The 25879-nt window shown below is 42.2% G+C and overlaps 1 protein-coding gene across 8 annotated transcripts in view; it reads right to left on the minus strand.

The window, feature by feature from the left end:
• Positions 1–25879, minus strand: part of CLIP1 (CAP-Gly domain containing linker protein 1) — a 225624-nt gene that overhangs the window by 111487 nt on the left and 88258 nt on the right. For 4 of the 8 annotated variants that reach the window (XM_073626982.1, XM_073626938.1, XM_073626948.1 and 1 more), the window contains exons 5-9: positions 18965–19190; positions 16456–16653; positions 16104–16207; positions 11306–11366; positions 9403–9507 (exon numbers count right to left, since the gene is read on the minus strand). In XM_073626982.1, the coding sequence (XP_073483083.1) occupies positions 9403–9507; positions 11306–11366; positions 16104–16207; positions 16456–16653; positions 18965–19190 (694 nt within the window). The remainder of the gene's footprint in view (positions 1–9402; positions 9508–11305; positions 11367–16103; positions 16208–16455; positions 16654–18964; positions 19191–25879) is intronic. The other 4 variants (XM_073626975.1, XM_073626958.1, XM_073626999.1 and 1 more) reach the window with 1 other exon arrangement.

Consider the following 25879-nt stretch of genomic DNA (forward strand, 5'->3'; position numbering starts at 1 on the left):
TGACAACACTAAAGAAATGACACTTTGCTACAATGTAAAGTAGCGAGTGTACAGCTTGTATAAAAGTGTAAATTTGCTGTCCCATCAAAATAACTCACACAGCCATTAATGTTTAGACTGCTGGGAACAAAAGTGAGTACACCCCCAAGTGAATATGTCCAAATTGGGCCCAAAGTGTCAATATTTTGTGTGGCCGCCATTATTTTGCAGCACTGCCTTAACCCTCTTGGGCATGGAGTTCACCAGAGCTTCACAGGTTGCCACTGGAGTCCTCTTCTACTCCTCCATGACGACATCACGGAGCTGGTGGAAGTTAGAGATCTTGCATTCCTCCACCTTCCGCTTGAGGATGTCCCACAGATGCTCAATAGGGTTTAGGTCTGGAGATATGCTTGGCCAGTCCGTCACCTTTACCCTCAGCTTCTTTAGCAAGGCAGTGGTCATCTTGGAGGTGTGTTTGGGGTCGTTATGTTGGAATACTGCCCTGCGGCCCAGTCTCCAAAGGGAGGGGATCATGCTCTGCTTCAGTGTGTCACAGTAAATGTTGGCATTCATGGTTCCCTCAATGAACTGCAGCTCCCCAGTGCTGGCAGCACTCACGCAGCCCCAGACCATGACACTACCACCACCATACTTGACTGCAGGCAAAACACACTTGTCTTTGTACTCCTCACCTGGTTGCCGCCACACACGTTTGACACCATCTGCACCAAATAAGTTTATCCTGGTCTCATCAGACCACAGGACATGGTTCGAGTAATCCATGTCTTTAGTCTGATTGTCTTTAGCAAACTGTTTGCGGGCTTTTTTGTGCATTAGCTTTAGAAGAGGCTTCCTTCTGGGACGACAGCCATGCAGACCAATTTGATGCAGTGTGCGGCGTATGGTGTGAGCACTAACAGGCTCACCCCCCCCCACCCCTTCAACCTCTACAGCAATGCTGGCAGCACTCATATGTTTATTTCCCAAAGACAACCTCTGGATAGGACGCTGAGCACGTGAACTTCTTCGGCCGACCATGGCGAGGCCTGTTCTGAGTGGAACCTGTCCTGTTAAACCACTGTTTGGTCTTGGCCACCGTGCTGCAGCTCAGTTTCAGGGTCTTGGCAGTCTTCTTATAGCCTAGGCCATCTTTAAGTAGAGCAACAATTTTTTTTTTTCAGATCCTCAGAGTTCTTTCCCATGAGGGGCCATGTTGAACTTCCAGTGACGAGTATGAGAGAGTGAGAGCAATAACACCAAATTTAACACACCTGCTCCCCATTCACACCCGAGACCTTGTAACACTAAAGAGTCACATGACATCGGGGAGGGAAAATGGCTAATTGGGCCCAAATTGGACATTTTTACTCAGGGTTGTACTCACTACTTTACATTGTAGCAAAGTGTAATTTCTTCAGTGTTGTCACATGAAAAGATATGTGGATAGATAGATTTTATATATATATATATATATATATATATATATATATATATATATATATATATATATACACACACACACACACACACACACACACACACATATACATATACACATACATATACACACACACACATATATACACACACAGTGGGGATGGAAAGTATTCAGACCCCCTTAAATTTTTCACTCTTTGTTATATTGCAGCCATTTGCTAAAATCATTTAAGTTCATTTTTTTCCTCATTAATGTACACACAGCAACCCATGTTGACATAAAAACACAGAATTGTTGACATTTTTGCAGATTTATTAAAAAAGAAACTGAAATATCACATGCTCCTAAGTATTCAGACCCTTTGCTGTGACACTCATATATTTAACTCAGGTGCTGTCCATTTCTTTTGATCATCCTTGAGATGGTTCTACACTTTCATTTGAGTCCAGCTGTGTTTGATTATACCGATTTGACTTGATTAGGAAAGCCACACACCTGTCTATATAAGACCTTACAGCTCACAGTGCACGTCAGAGCAAATGAGAATCATGAGGTCAAAAGAACTGCCTTAAGAGCTCAGAGACTGAATTGTGGCAAGGCACAGATCTGGCCAAGGTTACAAAAAAAATTCTGCTGCACTTAAGGTTCCTAAGAGCACAGTGGCCTCCATAATCCTTAAATTGAAGACGTTTGGGACGACCAGAACCCTTCCTAAAGCTGGCTGTCCGGTCAAACTGAGCTATCGGGGGAGAAGAGCCTTGGTGAGAGAGGTAAAGAAGAACCCAAAAGATCACTGTGGCTGAGCTCCAGAGATGCAGTCGGGAGATGGGAGAAAGCTGTAGAAAGTCAACCATCGCTGCAGCCCTCCACCAGTCGGGGCTTTATGGCAGAGTGGCCCGACGGAAGCCTCTCCTCAGTGCAAGACACATGAAAGCCCGCATGAAGTTTGCTAAAAAAACACCTGAAGGACTCCAAGATGGTGAGAAATAAGATTCTCTGGTCTAATGAGACCAAGATAGAACTTTTTGGCCTTAATTCTAAGCGGTATGTGTGGAGAAAACCAGGCACTGCTCATCACCTATCCAATACAGTCCCAACAGTGAAGCATGGTGGTGGCAGCATCATGCTGTGGGGGTGTTTTTCAGCTGCAGGGACAGGACGGCTGGTTGCAATCGAGGGAAAGATGAATGCGGACAAGTACAGGGATATCCTGGACAAAAACCTTCTCTAGAGTGATCAGGACCTCAGACTGGGCCGAAGGTTTACCTTCCAACAAGATAATGACCCTAAGCACACAGCTAAAATAACAAAGGAGTGGCTTCACAACAACTCCGTGACTATTCTTGAATGGCCCAGCCAGAGCCCTGACTTAAACCCAATTGAGCATCTCTGGAGAGACCTAAAAATGGCTGTCCACCAACGTTTACCATCCACCCTGACAGAACTGGAGAGGATCTGCAAGGAGGAATGGCAGAGGATCCCCAAATCCAGGTGTGAAAAACTTGTTGCATCTTTCCCAAAAAGACTCATGGCTGTATTAGATCAAAAGGGTGCTTCTACTAAATACTGAGCAAAGGGTCTGAATACTTAGGACCATGTGATATTTCAGTTTTTCTTTTTTAATAAATCTGCAAAAATGTCAACAATTCTGTGTTTTTCTGTCAATATGGAGTGCTGTGTGTGCATTAATGAGGAAAAAAAAAAATGAACTTAAACGATTTTAGCAAATGGCTGCAATATAACAAAGTGAAAAATGTAAGGGGGTCTGAATACCTTCCATCCCCACTGTGTGTATGTATGTATGTATGTATGTATGTATGTATGTATGTATGTGTATATTTTATATATATATATATATATATACACACATACATACACACACACACACACACACACATATACATATACACATAGGTCAACCGATATATCAGCCGATATTTGGCATTTTTTAATTAATCGGCATCGGCCGATTGTGCTGATAAAGAAGGCTGATTTAAAACTTCAGCGCGACTTGCAAATGACTTCTGTAAGGCCCCTTTCACACTGTGGCGGGTGGTGCGTCGGCTGTAAAGTGCCGCTATTACTAGTGGTGCTTTACCGTCGTTTTAGCGGCGGTATTCTGGGTATTCGGGGGGTAAAATACTCGTTAACCGCATTACTCACAATCTGAGGTACCACTGTACTTGCCAGATATTCATGCAGCTCCTTTAATGTTGCTGTAGGCCTCTTGGCAGCCTCCCTGACCAGTTTTCGTCGTTTTTTCATCAATTTTGGAGGGATGTCCAGTTCTTGGTAATGTCAGTGTGGGGCAATATTTTCTCCACTTGATGACTGTCTTCACTGTGTTCCATGGTAGATTTAATGCCTTGGAAATTCTTTCGTACCTTTCCTCTGACTGATACCTTTTAACAATGAGATCCCTCTAATGCTTTGGAAGCTCTCTGCAGACCATGGCTTTTGCTGTTGGATGCGACTAAGAAAATGTCAGGAAAGACCTAACAGCTGAACTTTATTTGGGGTTAATAAGAGGCACTTTAAAATGATGGCAGGTGTGCACTGACCCCTATTTAACATGCGTTTAAATGCGATTGCTTAATTCTGAACACAGCTACATCCCCAGTTATATATGAGGGTATGGACCCTTCTGTAACTGCATTATATTATTTTATTATTTTTACACCCCCTAAAAGATTTCAGTTTGTTTTTCAATTGAATTGTACAGTTTATAGGTCACATTAAAAGGTGCAATAAGTTCTGAAAGGATTTATCTTCTTTGTCTCATTTGTTTACATCACAGAAATCTTACATTTTAATAGATATATTAGAGATATATATATATATATATATATATATATATATATATATATATTTATATATATATATATACACACACACACACACCTCCTCATTATACTTGAATACCATGCGCAAAATACTACTTAAAGGAAGAGGAGGAAGCCAAAAATAGCCTATTTCAAATGAAGTGCATATGGGAGCCAGCACCTTGATTGCAGCCACCTACAGCCATCAACTTGTCTTTCCTAACAGGTACTGTCAAAAAAAGTCAGGATTTTCAGGCCAGTGTACACAGGGTGTGGGGACCAGTTAAAGTGGTTGTAAATCTCAGAACCTCAAACCATGAAATATGAACAAAGCACAGCCTTCTATACTGTGTACTTGCCTCTATCCAAAGCATTGAGTGTGATAAACAGGTACAACTTATTTAGGAGGATTTGTTTTATCTGTGTGTATCACCTGAAGCTTGCCACTTCACTGAGTATATGCGAGAGTTTTCAACCACTTTAGGGCAAGTTTAAAGTCAGTCTGCACTACTGTTTTTTTCTGTCATAGACGTCAATGTGAATCCATAGAAAATGTATGGTAAAAACGCATCTCAAAAGCCATATGTAGTGGCACCTAAAAGTCAATAAAGCAATTAGGCTGACAAAAATTTTACCAGCTTCTTCAAAATGTATTAATTTTCATTAAACAATTCAGATAACAAATTCAATGTACAGTATTGTGCAAATTATTTAGACAGGTGTGAAGAAATGCTGTAAAGAAAGAATGCTTTAAAAAAATAATATGTATTGTTAATTTTTATCAAAATTGCAAAAAGTGAGCGAACAGAAGAAAAAGCTAAGTCAAATCAATATTTGGTGTGACTACCCTTTGGAGTCAAACCAGCATCGATTCTTATACTTGCAAAAAGTCAGGGAATTTGTAGGATTAGAGTCAGGCGTATGATTAACCAATTATACCAAACGCAACCATCAACTGAAATGGAAACAGCTGTGTAGGCGGCTTAAAACTGGGTGAGGAACAGCAAAACTCTGCAACTACAGTGAGGTTACGGATCACCATTTCATGTCACAGGTCATACAAAATGTCAAGACTGAGCACAGTAAGAAAACTTTAGGTAGGTGTACAGCACCAACAAGGTCTCTCTCAGGCAAAGATTTCAAAGCAGACCGGGGTTTCAAGATGTGCAGTTGAAGCTCTTTTGAGGAAGCATAATGGGCAATATTGAGGACCACAGATGCAGTGTTCAGCCAAGGAAACTTAACCAAGCAGATGAAAAGACACGTCTGCTTATTTCACCTCAACATCGGAAGATGCCCAGCAGTGCCATCAGCATAGAATTGGCGAAAAACAGAGGGATCCAGGTACACCCAACTACTGTCCAGTGAAGTCTGGGCAGAAGTGGTCTTCATGGAAGAATTGAAGCCAAAAAGCCATACCTTCGAGAGACAGAAGGATCTGAGGCAGCCTATAGCCACAGAAGATCTGCGATTAGTTCTTTAGGATGTTTGGAACAACCTACCCGCCGAGTTCCTTCAAAAACTGTGTGCAAGTGTACCTAGAAGAATTGATACTGTTCACACCAAATATTGATTTAATTTGGATTTCTTTTCTATTCATTTACTTTCAATTTTGTTTATTTTTATCAATTAACACTTCTATTTCTGAAAGCATTCTTAAATTTACAGCGTTTTTTTCACACCTGCCTAAAACTTTTCACAGTAGTGTATGTTGCAGAGATATTATTGGTTAAGATTTGAGGGTGGTCATTTCAAAGATGTAAAAACCATGCACGAAGGTGTACTCTACACAAAAACTTTCAATCATGGGGGCTGTTTTTAGTCTTGTTTCAAATTAACAAATGTAGGGCTCGCACAGGCAAAGCACATGCAGCATTAAAAAAAGAAAACTGCATGTGGACATACTGCAGCACAGCACTATACAATGTAAAACTGAATGTCAGTGTGTGTGCGCATTATGTGCACACTAATATATACAATATGTATATGAACGAGCCCCTAGCAAATGAAAATAGGATTTTTCTACCCACTGTAAAAACGTTTTTTGGAATCCACTGAGGGACAAGAGAAGCCTTTAACCTCAAGTTATACTGCCACCTACAGGAGGATTAAACACTGGCAAGCAAAAAAAAAGAAGCAAACCGTAGGATGGCCCAGGATAACCCCCTCTTAATACCAGCAGGAGCAGGACTACTGATAGCATGATCATAAACAGAGCAGATTTTTTTGTTTTTTTAATACAGGTACTTATATCAGGGCTTGACTTACTTTGAATCTAGGAGCCAGCTATAAAAGATTTTTTTTTTTTTTTTAAACAAATCTTATGGGTGGAACATGTAACATGTTCCCAAATTCTTTCCCAGTCTTGATTGCCAGGGAAACTGTCAATGGGGACCTGGAAGTGATGTCACATGTCATTTCCGGGTTACCAACTAGAAGGGGAGGAGAGCGGACTTGTATCCGTTCTCCTTCCCCTCTATGAGGCGGCACCCACTATGCCAGGTCCCAGGCCAGCAGGTGGGCAAGCTAAAGGCAGGATACATAGAGGGGGGGCATGGGGAGCATTCGGGCAGGAGCCCAGGTGCTAGGAGGAAACTTCTTGTTGCCATGGTGACCTGGCGCCTGGGGTTTGTCCAGTCCTGACATAATTTATGCAGCACTTTACACATTATACATTCAGACCAGTCTCTACCCTCATGGAACTTATAAACTAAGGTCCTGAACTCACATTCATCCATACACATACAAGGGCCAACTTAGACAGGAGTCAATTAACCTACTAGTATGTCTTGAGTGTGGAAAGAAACCGGAGTACCTGGAGGAAATCCATGCAGACACAGGGATCTGTCTATGAAACAGGATACAAATGGCAGAAAGCTGACACTTGATAGTACTAAGAGCCAAATGCTGGTCCTAGCTGCAGAAAGAAGAGGATTCTTCCAAACCTGGTCCTCAGTAACAAACTGATTGGTCTGACCAGAGACAGGGTCGACTTGTGCCAGGACAACAGAGGTCTGGAGAAAAATTGGGCAAATGGAACTGCCTTACAGAAGGCTACCATTAGACCCAGGCTCCTGGACTGGAGAGTTTGAATCAGACTGGAGCATCTGAAGTTTCTCCTGTGGACGGAACATGCCCAACCTAAGCTGTGTCCAGGACTACACCCAGTAAAAGTCTCCTTAATAGGAGGTTGTCACCATATTCCACAATGGGGATGCCATGAAAGTGCAGCAGGGCTAATACTGGGGCCATCACCTTGGTAAATATTCAAGAAGCAGACAAGACACAAAAATGAAGGGCCGCAAACTGGCAAAGTAAAGCAGAGGAATCGTCGACACAGTGGAAATATGGGGGGGATATAGGTAAGCATCTTTGGTGTCCACAAATCTCAGAAAGACCCACTAGTGAAGGCAGGGAATAAAAAAATTGGTAGATTCAATGCAGAACTTCTGGACCTGTATGAGGATATTCCCAAACCAAAAATGCAGTGAATGCCTCCTTTTGGCTTGGGAATGGTGAACAGACTGTGAAACCAAGGAAGGAGGAAGTGAAACTCCCATTTCTAGCCCTGAGATACCAACTCCTGTATCCAAAGCATCAGAGAGAAAGCTTCCAAGCATCTGCAAAGGTTAAAGATTCGGAAAGTGGAAGTGCATCTTCACACAGTGGAAGGCTTGTCTGAGGATTTGGCAGACTGGTTGCCAGACCTTGTAAGTGGATGGGGAGCCAAGTTTGAAGGGTCTCGATTAGGAGGTTGAGGTAGTGGAGAAATGAAAGAGAAGTCTCTTAACATTCAGAAGGCCAGAAGATTTCACAGTCTGTGTCTTGGGCTTATTTTGTTGAGGAAAATACCATTGAACATTCTTACCATCTAGCATTCTTAGTTATGCTGTCAAGAGCAAAGGCGGATACAAAGGGAAGGTTTTTGAAGCTTTAAGAGTTTTAAGCAACCCAAGGCTGAAAAACAGGACTAGTAGAAGCAAGAGGTTTCTAGCAGTAGACTACAACTCCTCTCACCAGTCAAGGACTGGTTTAAACCAGTCTATGCAGCTGGTGGCCCAGAAGTCCCGGGCAAATCAGGGTGAGGGAGCAAGAGTGCACTTGCTGTTATCAGTCAGCAAATACCTGGGTGATTTGGGTCATAATGTCTTGCAGTAAAAACTTCAGCCAAAAGGGGGGCAGTTCCAGCCACACCTGAAAGAACTAAATAGGACTTTGAGCATGAGTTAAACTCCAAGAGAATAGGGCTGCAAATTCTGGCGCTCCAATGCCAAACACCACCTCAACCTCAACCCAACCGACCTACTCAAAAAGTGGGTCTTCAGAGACCGGGAAAATGCTGAGGTAATGCCAGCAGGCTAGGAAAAAGCTCCCCAACTAACTTTAACCAAAACAGTGTCTCGAAATTACCCTACGCAGACCCCAAAAGTCATTTCCAGACTTTTCCCACAACATCCATTATAGCGGGGTCCAGAAGTGGCAGCCCAAGCAACATACATGCCAGTAACCTGCAACCAACGAAATATAAAATATATAAACACCAAAAAAGGGCATGGGGAAAAAAAAAAAGTGCTAGCAAAAAATAGCCAAAACAAGGTGGGAGGGGTTATTCTGGGCTGGCTTACGGTTTTCTTGTTTGCCAGTGTCCAGTCATTCTGCAGGCAGTAGTATAACCCAAAGCTTTAAGACCTTCTTTGTCCCTCAATGGATAAGGAGAAAACTTTACATTGTCACTGCATTATCTAAAGAAAACCGACACTGTAAGAACAGTGAAAAACTAGGATTACTAACAAACCCAAAAAGCGGATATTGCCCAAGATAATTTAATAACTATCATTTTTAGATTGTGTATTTTATCAGGGTCCCTTTAACTTTAAAGAAGCTGGTTAATAGCATATAATGAAATAGTATAGTGTGAGAGGGGTGACAAATGAAAAAGATAGCATTTACGTTTTGTGAAAGAGTATTGTTTTAGTCAAGAAATCGACATGGTCTACCACATCAGCCAAAGAACAGTTTGAATTGTGTCTGGAAAATTCTTTAAGACCAAAGACTACATTTGGTATATTACCATGACAGTATCTACTGTGGCTAGAGAAAGCTTGTGAAAAAAAGTGTGCTGTGTTGGGAGAGTTTCCAAGAAATATTGAAAACCATTACCCTAGTGTCTTCTAACTCTCTCTGGAGTTTGTCAGCTTTGGTCTTTTCAAAGAGCAGGCTCTGTTCAAGCTCCTTAATGCGGGCATGCTCCAGTTTGGTCTGCGTCTGTTAGTAAAAAGGGAGAGGAAGAGAACACAACAGTGCCACCATCACATGCCAGCACGAGAGGTAGGAGCCACATGCAGGCCGTGCTCCGGCACGATTGGACCAATGATGAGCAAATATGCAGTGGGTAAATAACAGAAGAGAAGAGGATGGATAGATGATTCTTTGATGAGGTGATCAACAAGAAAAGTGGGAAGAAATTGATGGTGAAAGACAAAAAAGAAAGGCAATAAGTAGAAACACAGGACAGGTGCATGCAGCAAGTAGAATCATGTATCTTTTTTAGAAAAATTAAGGCATTAGCATAAATTTAGAACATTATGACTTTGCAAGCAATTATTTGTTAATTCTCATTTAACTGACTTTTTTTTTTATCTAAAATTAAAAACCAAGAGAAAAATACATACTTGCTTAATTTTTTGTGGATATGTATTAGGCCCTAATACATTTGGTTAAAAAAAATTTAACTGGCCTGCAATATGCTTTTCGTCATTAACATTTCAATTAAAATAAATAATATATATATATATATATATATATATATATATAATCTTGGACAACACTACAATTTATTCAACATGCAATTCTTTATTGCATGTATGCTGGCCAATTCTGCTTTACTGCCTACAACGGAGCAACAGGAATTGCAAAGTTGTGTATATTGACCTTTGCTTTATTAATTGAAATAAATGAACATCAGGCAAAAGGCTCAACATTGGGACTGTGCCCCATATGCAGCGATGGTGTTCAACTATGCAGCAACATTGTGCCATGTATGGCCATCTTTACAGACTGAATTATTTAAAAGACCCAGACTACCTGAATAATTTAGAGAAAGAGAGCAGCAACCACATCTCAATCTCAATGAAAAGTTAAGGGCCAAAGATGATCTTGGGCAAAGTTCAGGCTATTGCAGGCAGCAAATTTTGTATTAGGCACCAAGATATTAGATCTACACTTATGAAGGGCTTTACAAAGGATTAAGTTAGTGTTTAAAATAGGAGTATTTAAGTTACTTTTTGTTAAAAAAAAGAAGCATGCACCAGTGAAAAAGCTTGTGTTTTAAAAGCAATGTTTAGCAATAATTTGTGAATATATTTATTAAAAGATTTGGACTATGTTAAAGTTTGATTGTCAACAGGATATTCTGCTATGCCAATTGACTTGCCTATGAAAAAAACTAAACTGGGGGAAGGAATGGAAGGATGATAAAAAAAAAAAAAAAAAAAAAAAAATTAAAAAAAAATGTAACTAAAATAAAAAAAGAAATGTGAACTGAAAAACTGAAATGTCCATTTTTATACAAGCAATCAACATTGTCATATACAATTTTATGACAAAAACTGGCTAATTAAAGTTCTAAGGCATTAATTTGTCATTCAAATAATTTTACTATAACAATTGCCATTTCTCGAGGAAAGCACAAAAGGAAAGAAAATAGTTGTATTGTTGGATTTGCTGCTGTAACTATGTTTAGAAAACTGGGGGTGAGTCAGACAACCTGCTTTAACAGAGTTGTCAAACAATTATTTCAATAGTCCACCAGTTTTGTAAGCATATAATAATGTAGATAGTACAAAGCAATAGCAAGCAAGATGCATTACCGACCAGAAGAGATGATGGAACTATTGAGTTTTTATTTAAAAGAATGGCACTTTCCCAACTTGGGAGACTAGCTCGTAAAATAATCTCTTTAGCACACTCTAATAAATACACTTGTAAACGCTTTGCCTCACATGTACTATTTTCGGTCAACACATAGCATGTGGATATCCCTATATAAGATAATATTTTTTACCTCCAAATCACCCTTGGTAATAGACTCTTCTTCAACACGGAATTGAAGATCTTCAACTCTCCTGTAAAAATGAAACCCAACTAGTTAATGTGCAAAGCACAAAGAAACATTGATTATAGTAGTAATACCGCGCCAAACCTAAAAAAACGTGAGCAGCCAACACAACAGACTAATTGTATATGAAACTGTGAATAAAAAGTGTGGCGCTGATAAGTGAATTCACTGAAATAAATCAGAATGTGAATCTATAAACATGTGATGCCCAAAACATTGGTGTCATAAATTTGGAATGAAAAAAAAACAAGCACATATATAGAGAAATATGTATATGTGAAAACATATATATTGAATGACAACAATACGACTGTACCCAAGTTCAAAACTCGCACATATGAGTGAAAAGGGACTTACCCATATTTATGTACATATAGTAAATATAAATGATGTTTTTAAATACCGTATATACTCGAGTATAGGTCGATCCGAGTATAAGTCGAGGCCCTAATTTACCACAAAAAAAAAAAATGGGAAAAACTTATTGACCCGAGTATAAGACGAGGGTGAGAAATGCAGCAGCTACTGTAAGTGGAAAAAGAGGGTCAACAATGCCCATCTGCAGCTGTATACCTCCCTGTGTCCTGTGCATGTGTCCTGTGTACGTCTGTGTGCGTCTGTGTGCATGTGTCTGTGTGCATCCTACCTGTGCCGCTCTGCAGCGATCAGCGTGTGCTATTACTATTCGGCGGCCATTCACTGTTCAAAAGCCGCGCCTCCTCCTCGTCCATGATAGGCAGAAAACTCAATTTCCCAGCAGTCAGCTGTCAGCCTATCACGGACATTCTCTCATCCTCATACCACGGACGAGGATTAGAGAATGTCCGTGATAGGCTGTACACTGACTGCCTATCACAAACGAGGAGGAGGCACGGCTTTTGAACAGTAATTGGCCGCCGAATAGTAATAGCACACGCTTGCCGCCGTCTGCCTGCATGACACGCTGATCATGTAGGCAGACGGCAGTGACTCAAGTATAAGTTGAGGGGGGCGCTTTCAGCCCAAAAAAAAGGGCTGAAAATCTCGACTTATACTCTAGTATATACGGTATCTGATCAAATGTGACCAAAAAGTCACAGGAGGCGTCACGCATCCAATAAGGCGTTCAAAAATGGGTGACCTGTGTTAAAAAACAAACCTAATAAACATGGGAGTGAACCCTAAAGGAAATGTAAAAAACAAATGTAAAAAACAAATATGCGAACAGTTGTGAGACACATATTCCAAGCCCAAAAGGTGGATAAAAGATTCTGAAAAAAATGAAAAAATAAAAGCGAATAAAAGAAACACAAAAATGAAAAATGAAATAAAATAAGAATAGAAATAAAATAAAATAAAAAAGGAAAGAGAAACTGTATACCCACTATCTGTATGGTAGTAATACGAAGAATCACTGGATATCAAATATAAGATCATAAAAGATAGAAAGACAGAATGTCTGAGATATCCAAATAAATAGAAATGTCATAGAAAGCAAATTAAATTAGATCATACATGAAATGGTATTAGCATATAGAGTCCATATTACTATATAGAAAACATACACTTTAACCACTTTTTTACTGCGCTTTTTATTTGTTCAATTGAGCTGAATTTTACTGTCGATATTGTTTTTATTGGATGTTGGAAGAGACATTCCCTGAATAAACCCTTTATCCATTTGTTGGATTTACACCATATGGAGGCTCTCTTTTTTCTTATATATTGGGGATAACGCCATTTGCCGAAAGGACCGTGGATGAGGATTAAAGCCCTTTTCATCTTTGGCTACAATATTCCATCGATTGTAACTGGATCTACACCCACCGCTTGTCGGTAAAAAGCTGTTGGTAAGAGTACCTCATCTTTTCCTACTTTGATGTTGTTATGGAAGCACTATCCTGAATGTCAGCTCAGCTTCAGAACATTTTGAGAAGCAGTACAGAGATCCCACACAATTATATTACTATATTTTACTGTAGGTTTTCTATATAGTAATATGGACTCTAAACAACATCATTCCCACAAAACTCCTGAAAGAATGTTCCGACATCTTGGCTCCTACTATAACACACCTCATAAACCAGTCATTCAAAGAACGGACTGTCCCAATTGCCCTCAAACATGGCATCGTCAAACCCCTCCTAAAGAAACCCAACCTCGACCATAAGGACCCTAACCATCGCAGACCGATAACAAGCCTCAACACCATCTCCAAGATTATGGAGAAAGCAGTAGTACAACAGCTACAACGCCACCTAGACACACACAATCTCCTGGATCCTATGCAATCAGGCTTCCGCCCAGGCCATGGCACAGAAACGGCACTCCTCAAAATATAGGACGACGCCCTCGAAGCAGCCGATGGTGGAGAATCATGTCTCCTGGTACTGTTGGACCTTAGTGCAGCGTTCGATACAGTGGACCACAATACTCTACTCAATCGCCTCACAGAAGTAGCAGGAGTCACAGATTCAGATCTACAATGTTTCACATCCTTCTTAGGGAATCGCTCTCAGACAGTGAAACTAGGAGCATTCTCCTCTGAAAACCTCCTCTGAAATCTCTTGTGGATCCCTCAAGGTTCACCCTGGTCACCAGTGCTCTTCAACATCTACATCCGCCCACTCCTCAAAAGCATTAGAAAATCGGACCTCTGCTTCCACTCATACGCTGATGATACCCAACTCTACCTTCGCATCACCGGAGAAAAAGACCACCATCAGCGACTAGAAAAATGCCTTACTTTGATAGACGACTGGATGACTACTAGCTCTCTCAAACTCAACGGATCAAAAACAGAGCTTCTTCTCCTACACGCAAACCAAAATTCCAAAACTAAGACCCCATGGACACCTCCCACCATCTTTGGACAGACCATCTCTCCAAGCACCAAAGCCAAGAGTCTGAGTCATTTTTGACTCAGAAATGTCAATGGATGCACAAATAGGATCAGTAGTCAGCGGATCTCACCATCTCCTTCGCCGGCTACGTAGACTCATCCCCTTCGTCCCAGAAGAGGACAAAGCAGCAGTAGTTGGAACAATCATCAATTCCAGACTCGACTATGCAAACTCCCTCTACATAGGACTACCCCAATATCAGCTTGCGCGCTTACAACTCATCCAAAACACGGCGGCAAGACTGTTAACAGGAAAAAAACCCTGGGAATCAATCTCCCCTTCCCTGAGGAGCCTACATTGGCTAACCGTAAAGAATCGTATCACTTTCAAGACCCTCTGCCTCACCCACAAATGTATACAAGGAAACGCTCCTCAATACCTATGCGAGAAAATAAAACGCTACACACCCAATCGCAGTCTTCGATCTTCTAACCATAACCTCCTCCTTATTCCAAAAACCCGCTACAAAACAAAGGGAGAACGAAGATTTGCAGTCCAAGGACCACAGCTATGGAATCCTCTACCTACTTACATTCGCATGGAAGAAAACCATCAGGCCTTCAGAAAGAAACTCAAGACCTACCTCTTCTAAGAAGCTTGACAACACAGGACGGATCTAGAGCCTTGAGGCGATTCAGTTCGCAATTGCAGCGCTGTACAAATCATTCATTCATTCATTTCATGTATGATATAATTTAATTTGCTTTCTATGACATTATTTATTTGGATCTCTCAGACATTGTGGCTTTCTATCCTTTATGATCTTATATTTGATATCCAGTGATTCTTAGTATTACTACCAGATAGTGGGTATACAGTTTCTCTTTCCCTTTTTTTTTTAATTTTATTTCATTTTTTGTGTTTCTTTTATCTTCTTTTATTTTTTCATAATCTTTTATCCACCTTTAGGGCTTGGACTATATGTGTCTCACAACTGTTCACATATTTGTTTTTTACATATGTTTTTTACATTTCCTTTAGGGTTCACACCCATGTTTATTAGGTTTGTTAACACAGGTCACCCATTTTTGAATGCCTTATTGGATGCGTGACACCTCCTGCGACTTTTTGGTCACATTTGAACAGATATTTAAAAAACACCATTTATATTTACTATATGTACATAAATATGGGTAATTCCCTTTTCACTCATATGTGCGAGTTTTGAACTTGGGCACAGTTGTATTGTTTTCAGTCAATATATATGTTTTCACATATACATATTTCACTATGTTGTTTTTTTTTTCATTCCAAATTTATGACACCAATGTTTTGGACATCACATGTTTATAGATTCACATTCTGATTTATTTAAGTGAATTCACTGATTATCAGCGCCACACTTTTTATTCACAAAGAAACATTGTCCTTTTCAAGTTTAAAAGGTGTTAATAGTTCCTGCAACGACTAGGTTCTAACTTTTATTTCCATCTACAGCCACTGAAATTATCTTAAAATGTAAACAATTCCAATGCAATATAGCAACTTGGAGACATACAGTACACTAGCTACCCAAAAAAGGGAAGGAATCTAACAAACCTTGTCAAAATCCGTGCGATGTACATCGATCACCCAGAGGGGATTATTTCCCATTAACAAAATAGGGGTATACTCGGGGCGTGTCCAGCAAAGCTTTGCCAGTATGCAACTACATGAAGGTAGCAACCTATAACCAGGGGTCTATGAATATCCAGCCTGTGTCCTGTACTGCCCGATATGGATAGTGGGGTTTCACTTTAAAAAGAACTTTAGGCAAACCTTTCTTTTTTTCCCCATTTTGGATAAAGGGAGGCTCTTTACTCCATCCAAAACGAAAAAAAAAAAAAAAAGTTTTACCTTTAGTTATACTTTAAAGCACTCACCTTTTCTCTTCTTCTAGTTGGTTTAGCAGTTCAACCTTTTCTCTGTCCGCTGCTTCAACCATAGCTCGTAGCTGGTCCATCTTAGCCTCCATTTCCATGACATACTACAAATTAATTACATTAAAAATATTTATATATATATATATATATATATATATATATATATATATATATATATATATATATATATATATATATATATATATATATATATATATATATATATATATATATATATATATACACATACATATACACACATATATCAAATACTTATACAATTGAGAAATTATAGAGTTTACTACATGTGAGAGAAAGCCAATGTGAAAAAAATACTACTAATGTTTCTTACCTGATCATGACCATCTCTTATCACCGATAGCTGTTGTTCCACCTCTCCTACATGACTTGTTGCTTTGGCCACCTCAGCTCGCTCCATGTCCCTTTCAGCCAGAAGCTGCTCAATATGCTGTTGCTTCTCTTTCAGAGCTTCCTGGAGAGCAGTAGTGCCAGAAATCTTCCTCGCGTATCGAGATGATGTTTCTGTTAACTGTGCATTAGGAATATATAAAATAAATTAAATTATACATACAGTATATGCAAGTTTCTAATGAAGGACTGATGAAATAAGCTCAGAGTGAATAGAGAAAAATCCCTTGTTGGCTATTGCATCCAGATAGCCACAGCACCTGAACACCCAAACAGTGAACGAATCCGATTGGATACAGTCATTGTTCAGCTAACAATATTCCCCCCAGCTCCTTCAATTTGGTGTCAAAAGGGCCACCCGCAACTTGTATTCAGCAGGAATGGGAGGAAATTCAAGTTGTGTATGGCCCCTTAAACATGTGTACCAAAGAACAGTCACAAGCACACTCTACTTTCTGTTTAAAGCTGAAATTTAGAAACACGTATACTATACATAGGACTCTCCACAGTGCTATCAGAAAGCAGACTAAGGACCGCATCCATAAGCTACTTTTCCTTCATTGTGAAGTCACATTCTGTGGCAGATTGGGGACCAAGCTGTACCGCATAAATGCAGAGGCATGAAAGTGCAGTCACCATCCTGGTCACTTGGGAGAGTTAATACGTCACATGGCTTCCAAAACCATTACTGCTCCTCAGCTCACCCCTTCATTTACCTTGGGCATTACCAATTAACCATTTGATATATCAGTATGGATGTCAAACCTTTTCCTATAACATTATCTTTCTAAAACCAAGCACATAATTTTCCTTTCTAAAAACAACTCATCCCTACATAGTTACTACCTTCTGCATTATTAGCCCTTGTTTTCAGATGGTAAAGCTCTCACAAGCAGGCCCTCCTAATCCTCTGGACTTTGGCTGTATCGCAACTGTACAGACTTCCTTTATTATGTAAAAACCGTTGGTGCTATATACATTTTGAATAATAATAATTTGCCTGGCAAGGATGACTAGATAACATGACTGACTGATCTGCCAAAGCATTCTGACAAGTGTTCAAACAGCTCATGTACATGTATTTCAGCTGCATATGTGGCTTGAAATTTGCTTTAAGCTATGGGACTGTCAGGAGACACAGCTACACTACCTGATGACAGGCCTGTTGGCTGCTTATCACAGGAAAATAGGCATTTACCAGCTGTCTGATATCTCTCTTTCCTAAAGATCAGTTATTCACAACTGTATGAAAACTGCCCCATAGATATTAGATAGTTCTGCTATCTGCCTGAAAATATCAAAAGACTTATCCAACATTGATGAGCACATTAATAAACCATCCACTATAAAACTTCCCTTAATTTTGACTTCTGTTCCCTTCAAAAGCAATCCCTGTTGGGTCACATGTAAACATTGATATCACGCTTATTCGTCCCCTACACTAAGGCAATCCACAAGTTCCAAACAGGGTCAGATCCAGGATGGGGGTGGGGGACAGGTCAATTGCGCCCCAACCCTCCCCCCCCCCCGAGAAAATAGTGAGCAGGCTGTGCTGATGCCGACCCCCCATCAGGACACAGGGCAGCGGCGCCAAAACGGACAGGCTCTGAAGGGACACAGGCAGAGCCATAGTGGCGGGGGATTTCCATCCCTCCTCCTTGAGCCGAGTAGCTCTCATTCACCCGGCAATGCCCGCTCCTATTGGCTACATTTAGGGCTAATGGCTGGGAAACACACACCAAGAGGATTATAGGACATGTAGTCCCGGATACCAGCAGGCCCAGGACGATTCCCTGAGAGTGCACTGCAGCCCCCAACATGCCGAGCAGGAGGAGGGGAGAGGAGGACTGTGAGAGGAGAAGAGGGACCACGAGGCTGTCGGGGGGAGGGAGCCAGAGAGAAACTGCCAGTCATTCTATTATATATCCCCAAGGTAAGAACTTACCTCCAGGTGGGTATATATATATATATATATATATATATATATATATATATATATATATATATATATATATATATATATATATATATATATATCTCTATCTATCTATCTATACACACACACATATAAATATATATACACACACATATATACACACACTTGCATTTTATAGTTGACCCCCCTACTTTTGTCCCTGTCCCCCCATGTGCCCCCCTAAATATGGAAGCTGGAGACGCCACCGTCTCTCACAGCCCCCCTGCATCACCACATTTCTGCATCTAAAAGAAGAACAAATTGCCCGCAAAAATTTTGGCAGTGCCCCTCCCAAGATTAGACTCTGGATCCGCCCCTGGTTCCAAATGGATCCTGAGGACAGAAACAGTGGACGATTCTTGCACAGTATACAGCACCTCTAATTATTTTTAGCCCAACTTCAGCCAAAACTTTTTATACAATTTTGGATTGAGTGGACAGGAACAAAACCACTTACCAAACCAGTGCGACTTGGCTTGTTGCTCACAGAAGAGGAGATTGAGCTCATTGAGCTAATAGAAGATGCGCTTGGACTGCGCTTCAGGGAGGCAGGTGTGGCAGGTGTTGTGGGTACTTTTCTTATGGTGGTTTTGGATTTAGCTGGAGTAGTGGATGGAAATCCAATTCGTGTAACTTTATGTACAGGTGCAAATAAGCCATATTTTGGTTGACACTGAAAATATCTAAGAAAATTAGAACATAAGGGTGTAAAACAATATAGTCAATAGAAGAATCTGTATGATAAAAAGCTCCAAATATGCCTATAATAATTTTGTGGGTGTGTAGGTGTATATTTTGTTTATTTCTAGCAATTTGCAAAATGCAACGTGAGCTAACAGAAGAAAAATCTAAGACTGGGTTCACATATGAGCACGCAGCGGCTCACAGCAGGAGTCCGGGGCGTCCTCGTTTACCGTTTCAGGTCAGATTTCAGTATTTTTGGCTGAATTCGGACCGGAAATGGACCAAAAGACGCACAGGTCTCCTGTGCAAATCGCGCCAGAGTCACTGCGGAGACATGTGAACCGGCTCCATAGAGAGCCGGTCACAATCTCCTGCTGTGTGAATTGGATGCGGGGGAAACCCGCATCCAATTCGCATTAGTGTGAACCCAGTCTAATCAAATCAATATTTTGTGGGACTACCCTTTGGTGTCAAACCAACATCAGTTCTTACACAATTTGTACACTTGCACAAAGTCCGGGATTTTGTATGATTAAAGCCAAGTGTATGATTACTAATTATACCAAGCAGGTGCTAATGATCAAATTCATATGTAGGTTAAAACAGTCATTAAAGGAAACAAACAGCTGGGTAGGAGGCTTAAAGCTATTTTTTTGGGGGGTTAACAAACAGATCCTGTTCCCTTAAAGCATGTTATACAGCACAGTGCTTGTGCTGTGTAATTTGCCCCCCTGTATCAGCCAAAAAAATCTGGCTGATCCTGCCTGGCTATACCATCCCCCCTATAAACTGACCACAATAATCAGGGCTGCTGAGCCCTGACACCATTGTCAGAGCATGTGCCTCCGTCATCCGCAGCCCTGCTCTTGTGTCTGTCTCCTCTCCTTGCCTGTCTGCTCGTACTAGTGCCCACCCCCCATTCATTTTCTGCTCGTACCAGTAACCCCCACCCCTCCCCGCTCCTGCTGCTCCTATAACTTCAATTAAATCCTGTAATCCCCTCTGTACCATAATAAGTGTCCCTGTGTCTGTGCAATGTTAAAAATATTCCGATCTGTACCTATATAAGCGTGGCTCCTGGTGCTCAGCTGACTGTCGGCTCTCTCTCCTCTCTCCCTGGCTGACGTCAGCGGGAGTGCCTGGCCCCGCCCACTGGATCTGTGAGCTGGAGAGAGAAGATAGCTGACAAGTCAGCTGAGCGCCAGGAGCCAAGCTCATATAGGTATACATCGGCAGATTTTTTACATTACACAGACACAGGGACACTTGTTATTACAGAGTTATGTACAGAGGAGATTACAGGATTTAGTAGAAGTGGGTTAACAACCACTTTAAAACTGAATGAGGAAAAGCCAAACTCTGCTGCTAAGGTGAGGTTGTGGAAGATTCATGTCACAGGTCATACACCATGGCAAGACTGAGCACAGAAACAAGACACAAAGTAGTTATATTGCGTCAGCAAGGTCACTCCCAGGCAGTTTAAAAATGCCTCAACACAGACTGGGGTTTCAAGATGTGCTGTATAAAGTGGATGTAAACCCCCAGTCATGAAATCTGACCTGGGTACATATCTGTAGTGTTTACTTATCGCTCTTGAAAGCCCTAAGTCCCGTGTCTTTTTGCTGCTCCATTCCTCTGTTATCAGCATGATAACTTCTGACAAGCTCTCCAACACAGGAGAGAATAGCAGCTGGAAATTTGTTTTCGGGGAGGTAACAGAGATAGATAAGCCGAGAAGCTTGTCTATTCACAGCACAGCTCTGCAAGTTTCTTCGTTCCTCTGCCTATGTGGAGGGAAGCGTGTGCCTTTCCTCCAATCAGCTCACACAGTGTATGCCAAGACTCCCCACACACTGCCGAAACAGGAAGAAAACTTTCTAACACGATGTGCACTTCCTAAAGAGTCTAGAAAGCTGAAGACAGCAGATATACATGTAAAACTTATGTAGGAGGATTGGTTTCATCTGTGTATCATCTGAGGCCGTTTACTTCACTGGGTATACGTGAGGGTTTACATCCACTTTAAGCTTTTAAGTAGTACAAAGAAATGGGCAACGAAAAGGACCATAGATGCAGTGGTTGGCCAAAGAAACTTAATAAAGCAAATGAGGACACATCATGTTTACTCCTCTTCATTGGAAGATGTCCAGCAGTGCCATCAGCACAGAACTGGTGGAAACCAGTGGGACCCAGGTTCACTCATCTACTGTCTGGAGAAGTCTGGCCAGAAGTGGCCCTCATGGATGAATTGCGTCCAAAAAGCCATACCTCCAACATGGAAACAAGGCTAAACGACTCCGTTATGCACAAAAACATTAACTGGGGTGCAGAAAAATGGTGCTCTGGACTGAGGAGTCAAAATCTGAAATAGTTGGCTGTAGCAGTAGGCAGTTTGTTGGCGAAGGGCTGGAAGAGCAGTACAATAATGAATGTCTGCAGGCAACGGTGAAGCATGGAGGAGGTTCCTTGCAAGTTTGGGGCTGCATTTTTGCAAGTGTTGGAGAGTTGGCCAGAATAAATGGTGTATTCAACGTAGAGAAATACAGGCAGATACTTACCCATCATGACATACCATCAGGGAGGTGTGGGATTGGCCATAAATGCATTCTGCAGCAGGACAGCAACCCCAAACATACAGCCAATGCCATTAAGAACCAACTTCAGCGAAAGGAAGAACAGGGAGTCCTGGAAGAAATGGTTTGGTCCCAACAAAGCCCTGATCTCAACATCAGGTCTGTCTGGGATTACATGAAGAGACAGAAGGATTTGAGGCTGCCAACATCCACAGAATATCTCTGGTTAGTTCTCCAAGATGTTTGGAACAACCTACGTGCCCAGTTCTTTCAAAAAGGGTGTGCAAGTACTTATAAGAATTGATGCCTTTTGATGCCTTTCGTTCTGCACTCCTGTGACCCATTTTCTGCCGACAACAAGCTGAAGCCTGCTGTCGGTTGATGTCACAGAGGTGGTCCAGGCTCGGGCAAGATTGTGATTATGAAGTCTGGATCCATCCACATGCCTGGACTGGCACCCAGCTCAGCCTCTCAGAGCTGCTGGGAGCCTGAGCCAGACGCTCCCACCCCCTCCACAGCCCATCGCAATTTCTTTAATCTTTTTGCACGCTTTAACCCCTCCCTTTATGGCAGACATGTGCGGCGGCAAAAGGGTGAGCTTGAACACCTATATGCAACACATATGCATTGCTGTATTGAGAGCATGCTCACTGTGTGCCCCCACAAAAACACCGCTCTCGGTCCAGACTAAAGATCAGTAGCCGTTGGGACCAGCTTCCGATCATGTGACCACTATGACAGTGATCACATGTTCGCCTATCCTTCCCACTTCCCAGGTGTTCAGAACTGATTAAAGGGATGCAGGAAAGGCAAAAAGGGGTTAATATGCATTTTTTTGGCCAGAAAATGACTTTTAGCTACCAAACATTTTTGGAGCTGACGGCGTTTGGCTCCAGTTCTAAAAATGATGGGAGCGGCAGAAGTCGGCTGGACGCCCCCCATCCCCCCCCTGCTGCCACTCCCAGCAGGAGACCCGAGCGAACATTCCGCACGTCCGCCGGCTGCCCGGAGTCCCGAACAAAGCCGAAATCGGCTTTGATCGGGTCTCCGATGCAGTAGCCCGGAAGCGACGTCACTTCCGGTTTACTCAGCTGCCGATTTTAAATCCCTAATATCCCAAAACACGGATCTTGGCATTTTGAATACTTTAAGTGCAAAGGAGGGATTTGGGGCCTTTTAGACTCCAGATCCCTCCATAAAGAGTACCGGTCACCGCCTATTACTGTCACAAGGGATGTTTGCATTCCTTGTGACAGTAATAAAAAGTGATCAGATTTTTTATTTTTTTTTTTAAAGAGACAGTGTAAACATTTTTAAAACGTCCCCTGTCCTGTCGTGCTTGCGCAAAGAAAATGCATCCATTCACAAAAATCCTTTCACTACGCCTGAACGCGATACTTCCCTCTCTGATCCACAAGGACCAGGTGGGCTTCGTCCCCCTTCGCCAAGCGGGCGATAACACGAGAAAGGTCATAGACCTAAATCGATGTGGCCAATAGAAACAACTCGGAATCCTGGATCTGAGTTTAGATGCAGAAAAGGCATTTAACCGCCTTGGTTGGACGTTCATGCTCGCTACTTTAACCAGTTGTCGACCGCCGCACACCGATGTACGTTGGCACAATTGCACGGGCAGGCATAAGGGCTTACCTGTACGTCCCTGCCTGCCCGCCCACTGAGTCATGGCCACCCCCTCACAATCGCTCCTGGCAAATGACAAGCTTCCTCGGCTTCTGAACTGTAAACAGAAGCAGAGGAAGTGATGTCATCGCTCCTCGTGAAGCCTTTTCATAGCTTCCGAGGAGAGAAGACATCAAGTAAGTTTGCACCAAACACTACACTAACAGTAGAACAAGCAGGCACACTTTTCACCCCCCAATCACCCCCCTGCACCCCCTGTCACAGTGACACCAATAGCAGTTTTAATTTTGTTTTTTTTTTACTGATTATTGCATTGGTGTCATTTGTGACTGTTATAAGTGGTAGGGCAGTTAGTGGTAGACCTCTTTAGGTCTAGGGTACCCCCCTAACCCCCCTAATAAAGGTTTAACCCCTTGATCACCCCCCATCGCCAGTGTCACTAAGCGATCATTTTCTGATCACCGTATTAGTGTCACAGGTGACGCTAGTTAGGCAGGTAAGTATTTAGGTTCGTCGTCAGCTTTTTATAGCGTCAGGTACCCCCATATACTACCTAGTAAAGGTTTTAACCTCCTGATTGCCCCCTAGTTAACCCTTTCACCAGTGATCACCGTATAACTGTATAACTGTGCGGGTGACACTGGTTAGTTAGTTTTTTATAGTGTCAGGGACCCACCGTTTATTACCCAATAAAGGTTTAACCCCCTGAATGCCCGGCGGGGGATAGAAGTTAGGTTTTAGGGTCAGATAGGGTCTGTGTCGCACCAGGCAGCGTCAGGTTAGTGCCAATACTGCTAACACCCACGCACGCAGCATACACCTCCCTTAGTGGTATAGTATCTGAACGGATCAATATCTGATCAGATCTATACTAGCGTCCCCAGAAGTTTAGGGTTCCCAAAAACGCAGTGTTAGCAGGATCAGCCCAGATACCTACTAGCACCTGCATTTTGCCCCTCCACCCAGCCCACCCAAGTGCAGTATCGATCGATCACTGTCACTTACAAAACACTAAACACATAACTGCAGCGTTAGCAGAGTCAGGCCTGATCCCTGCAATCGCTAAAGTTTTTTTGGTAACGTTTTGATACAGTCGTTAACAGTCAGGAGCATTTTTTAACCTGTGAGTCTCATTACTGTACCACTAAATTTAGAGCCAAAAATGGCAAATCGAAGGTACACTAGTGAAGAGGCCTACACGTTTCTGAGCACGACAGATAGTGAAGTGGAAGTCACTCATCTGTCAGATTCAAGCTCAGAATACGAACCTGTAGACAGCAGCGGCTCCATGACAGATAGCTCTGACGACGGAGTTGTGGTCTCTGCCAAGGTCAGGTGTACCAGACCCCAATCTTCTTCTGCTGTTGAGTGCAAGAACCGCAGGGCTCTGGTATGGAGCAGAGAAGTACTAGCGCCGCTATTCCTTCTGGTGAACTGGCAAGCACCAGCGGCTTAGTACACCCTGGTCGTACATCCAGCACTGCAGTAACATGGCAAGTCCCATAAGTGCAGTTCAAGCTGGCAAGCATAAGTAGTGTCCCGCTGCCACCAAGAAGACAAACACAGGCCCGTCGAGCTCATAGTGCCCTTCCTGCTGCATTCGCCAATCCTAATTGGGAATCCACCACTTCTGCAGCACCCGTACTTCCCCCATTCACTGGCCAACCCGGCATTCAGGTGGAAACAATTGATTTTACGTCACTTGATTTTTATTCGCTGTTTTTCACCGAAAGTTTCTATAGATCTATTGTGGACCAAAGCAATTTGTACGCTGGTCAACACATCGCCACTATTCCCCAGTCCTCCCTTGCCAGAGATTGGAAACCAATTACGGTTTCCGAATTGAAGATCTTTCTGGGCCTATCCCTCCTCATAGGCATAACCAAAAAGTGGGTTGCGGTCATATTGGTCCACTGACCCAATTCACCATATGCCCGTGTTCCCTGCTTCCATGGCCGGGGCACGATACGAGCAGATCTTGCGGTTCATGCACTTCAACAACAATGAACTCTGTCGTCCTCGTGGAGACCCTGGATACGATCGGCTCTACAAAATTCGGCCCCTCGTAAACCACTTCAACCAACATTTTGCAGACTTGTTTACTCCCCATCAAGTTGTCTGTGTTGATGAGTCCCTGATTAAGTTTTCTGGCTGCTTATCATTCAAACAGTATCTTCCCAGCAAGCGTGCCAGATACGGGGTCAAGATGTATAAGCTCTGTGACAGGGCCACAGGCTATACATGTAGTTTTATGGTTTACGAGGGCAAAGATAGTCACGTAGAGCCGACAAACTGCCCTGACTACATAGGAAGCGCTGGCAAGATTGTGTGGGACTTGGTGTCACCCTTATTCGGAAAGGGTTACCACTTGTACGTGGACAATTATTACACAAGCGTGCCACTTTTTAGTCACTTGTTTGATCATCAGATTGGAGCATGTGGCACCATGCCATCTAATCGCTGGGGCTTTCCCA

The sequence above is a fragment of the Aquarana catesbeiana genome, linkage group LG01 (assembly GCF_042186555.1).
Source record: "Aquarana catesbeiana isolate 2022-GZ linkage group LG01, ASM4218655v1, whole genome shotgun sequence".
In the NCBI taxonomy this organism is placed as follows: domain Eukaryota; kingdom Metazoa; phylum Chordata; class Amphibia; order Anura; family Ranidae; genus Aquarana; species Aquarana catesbeiana.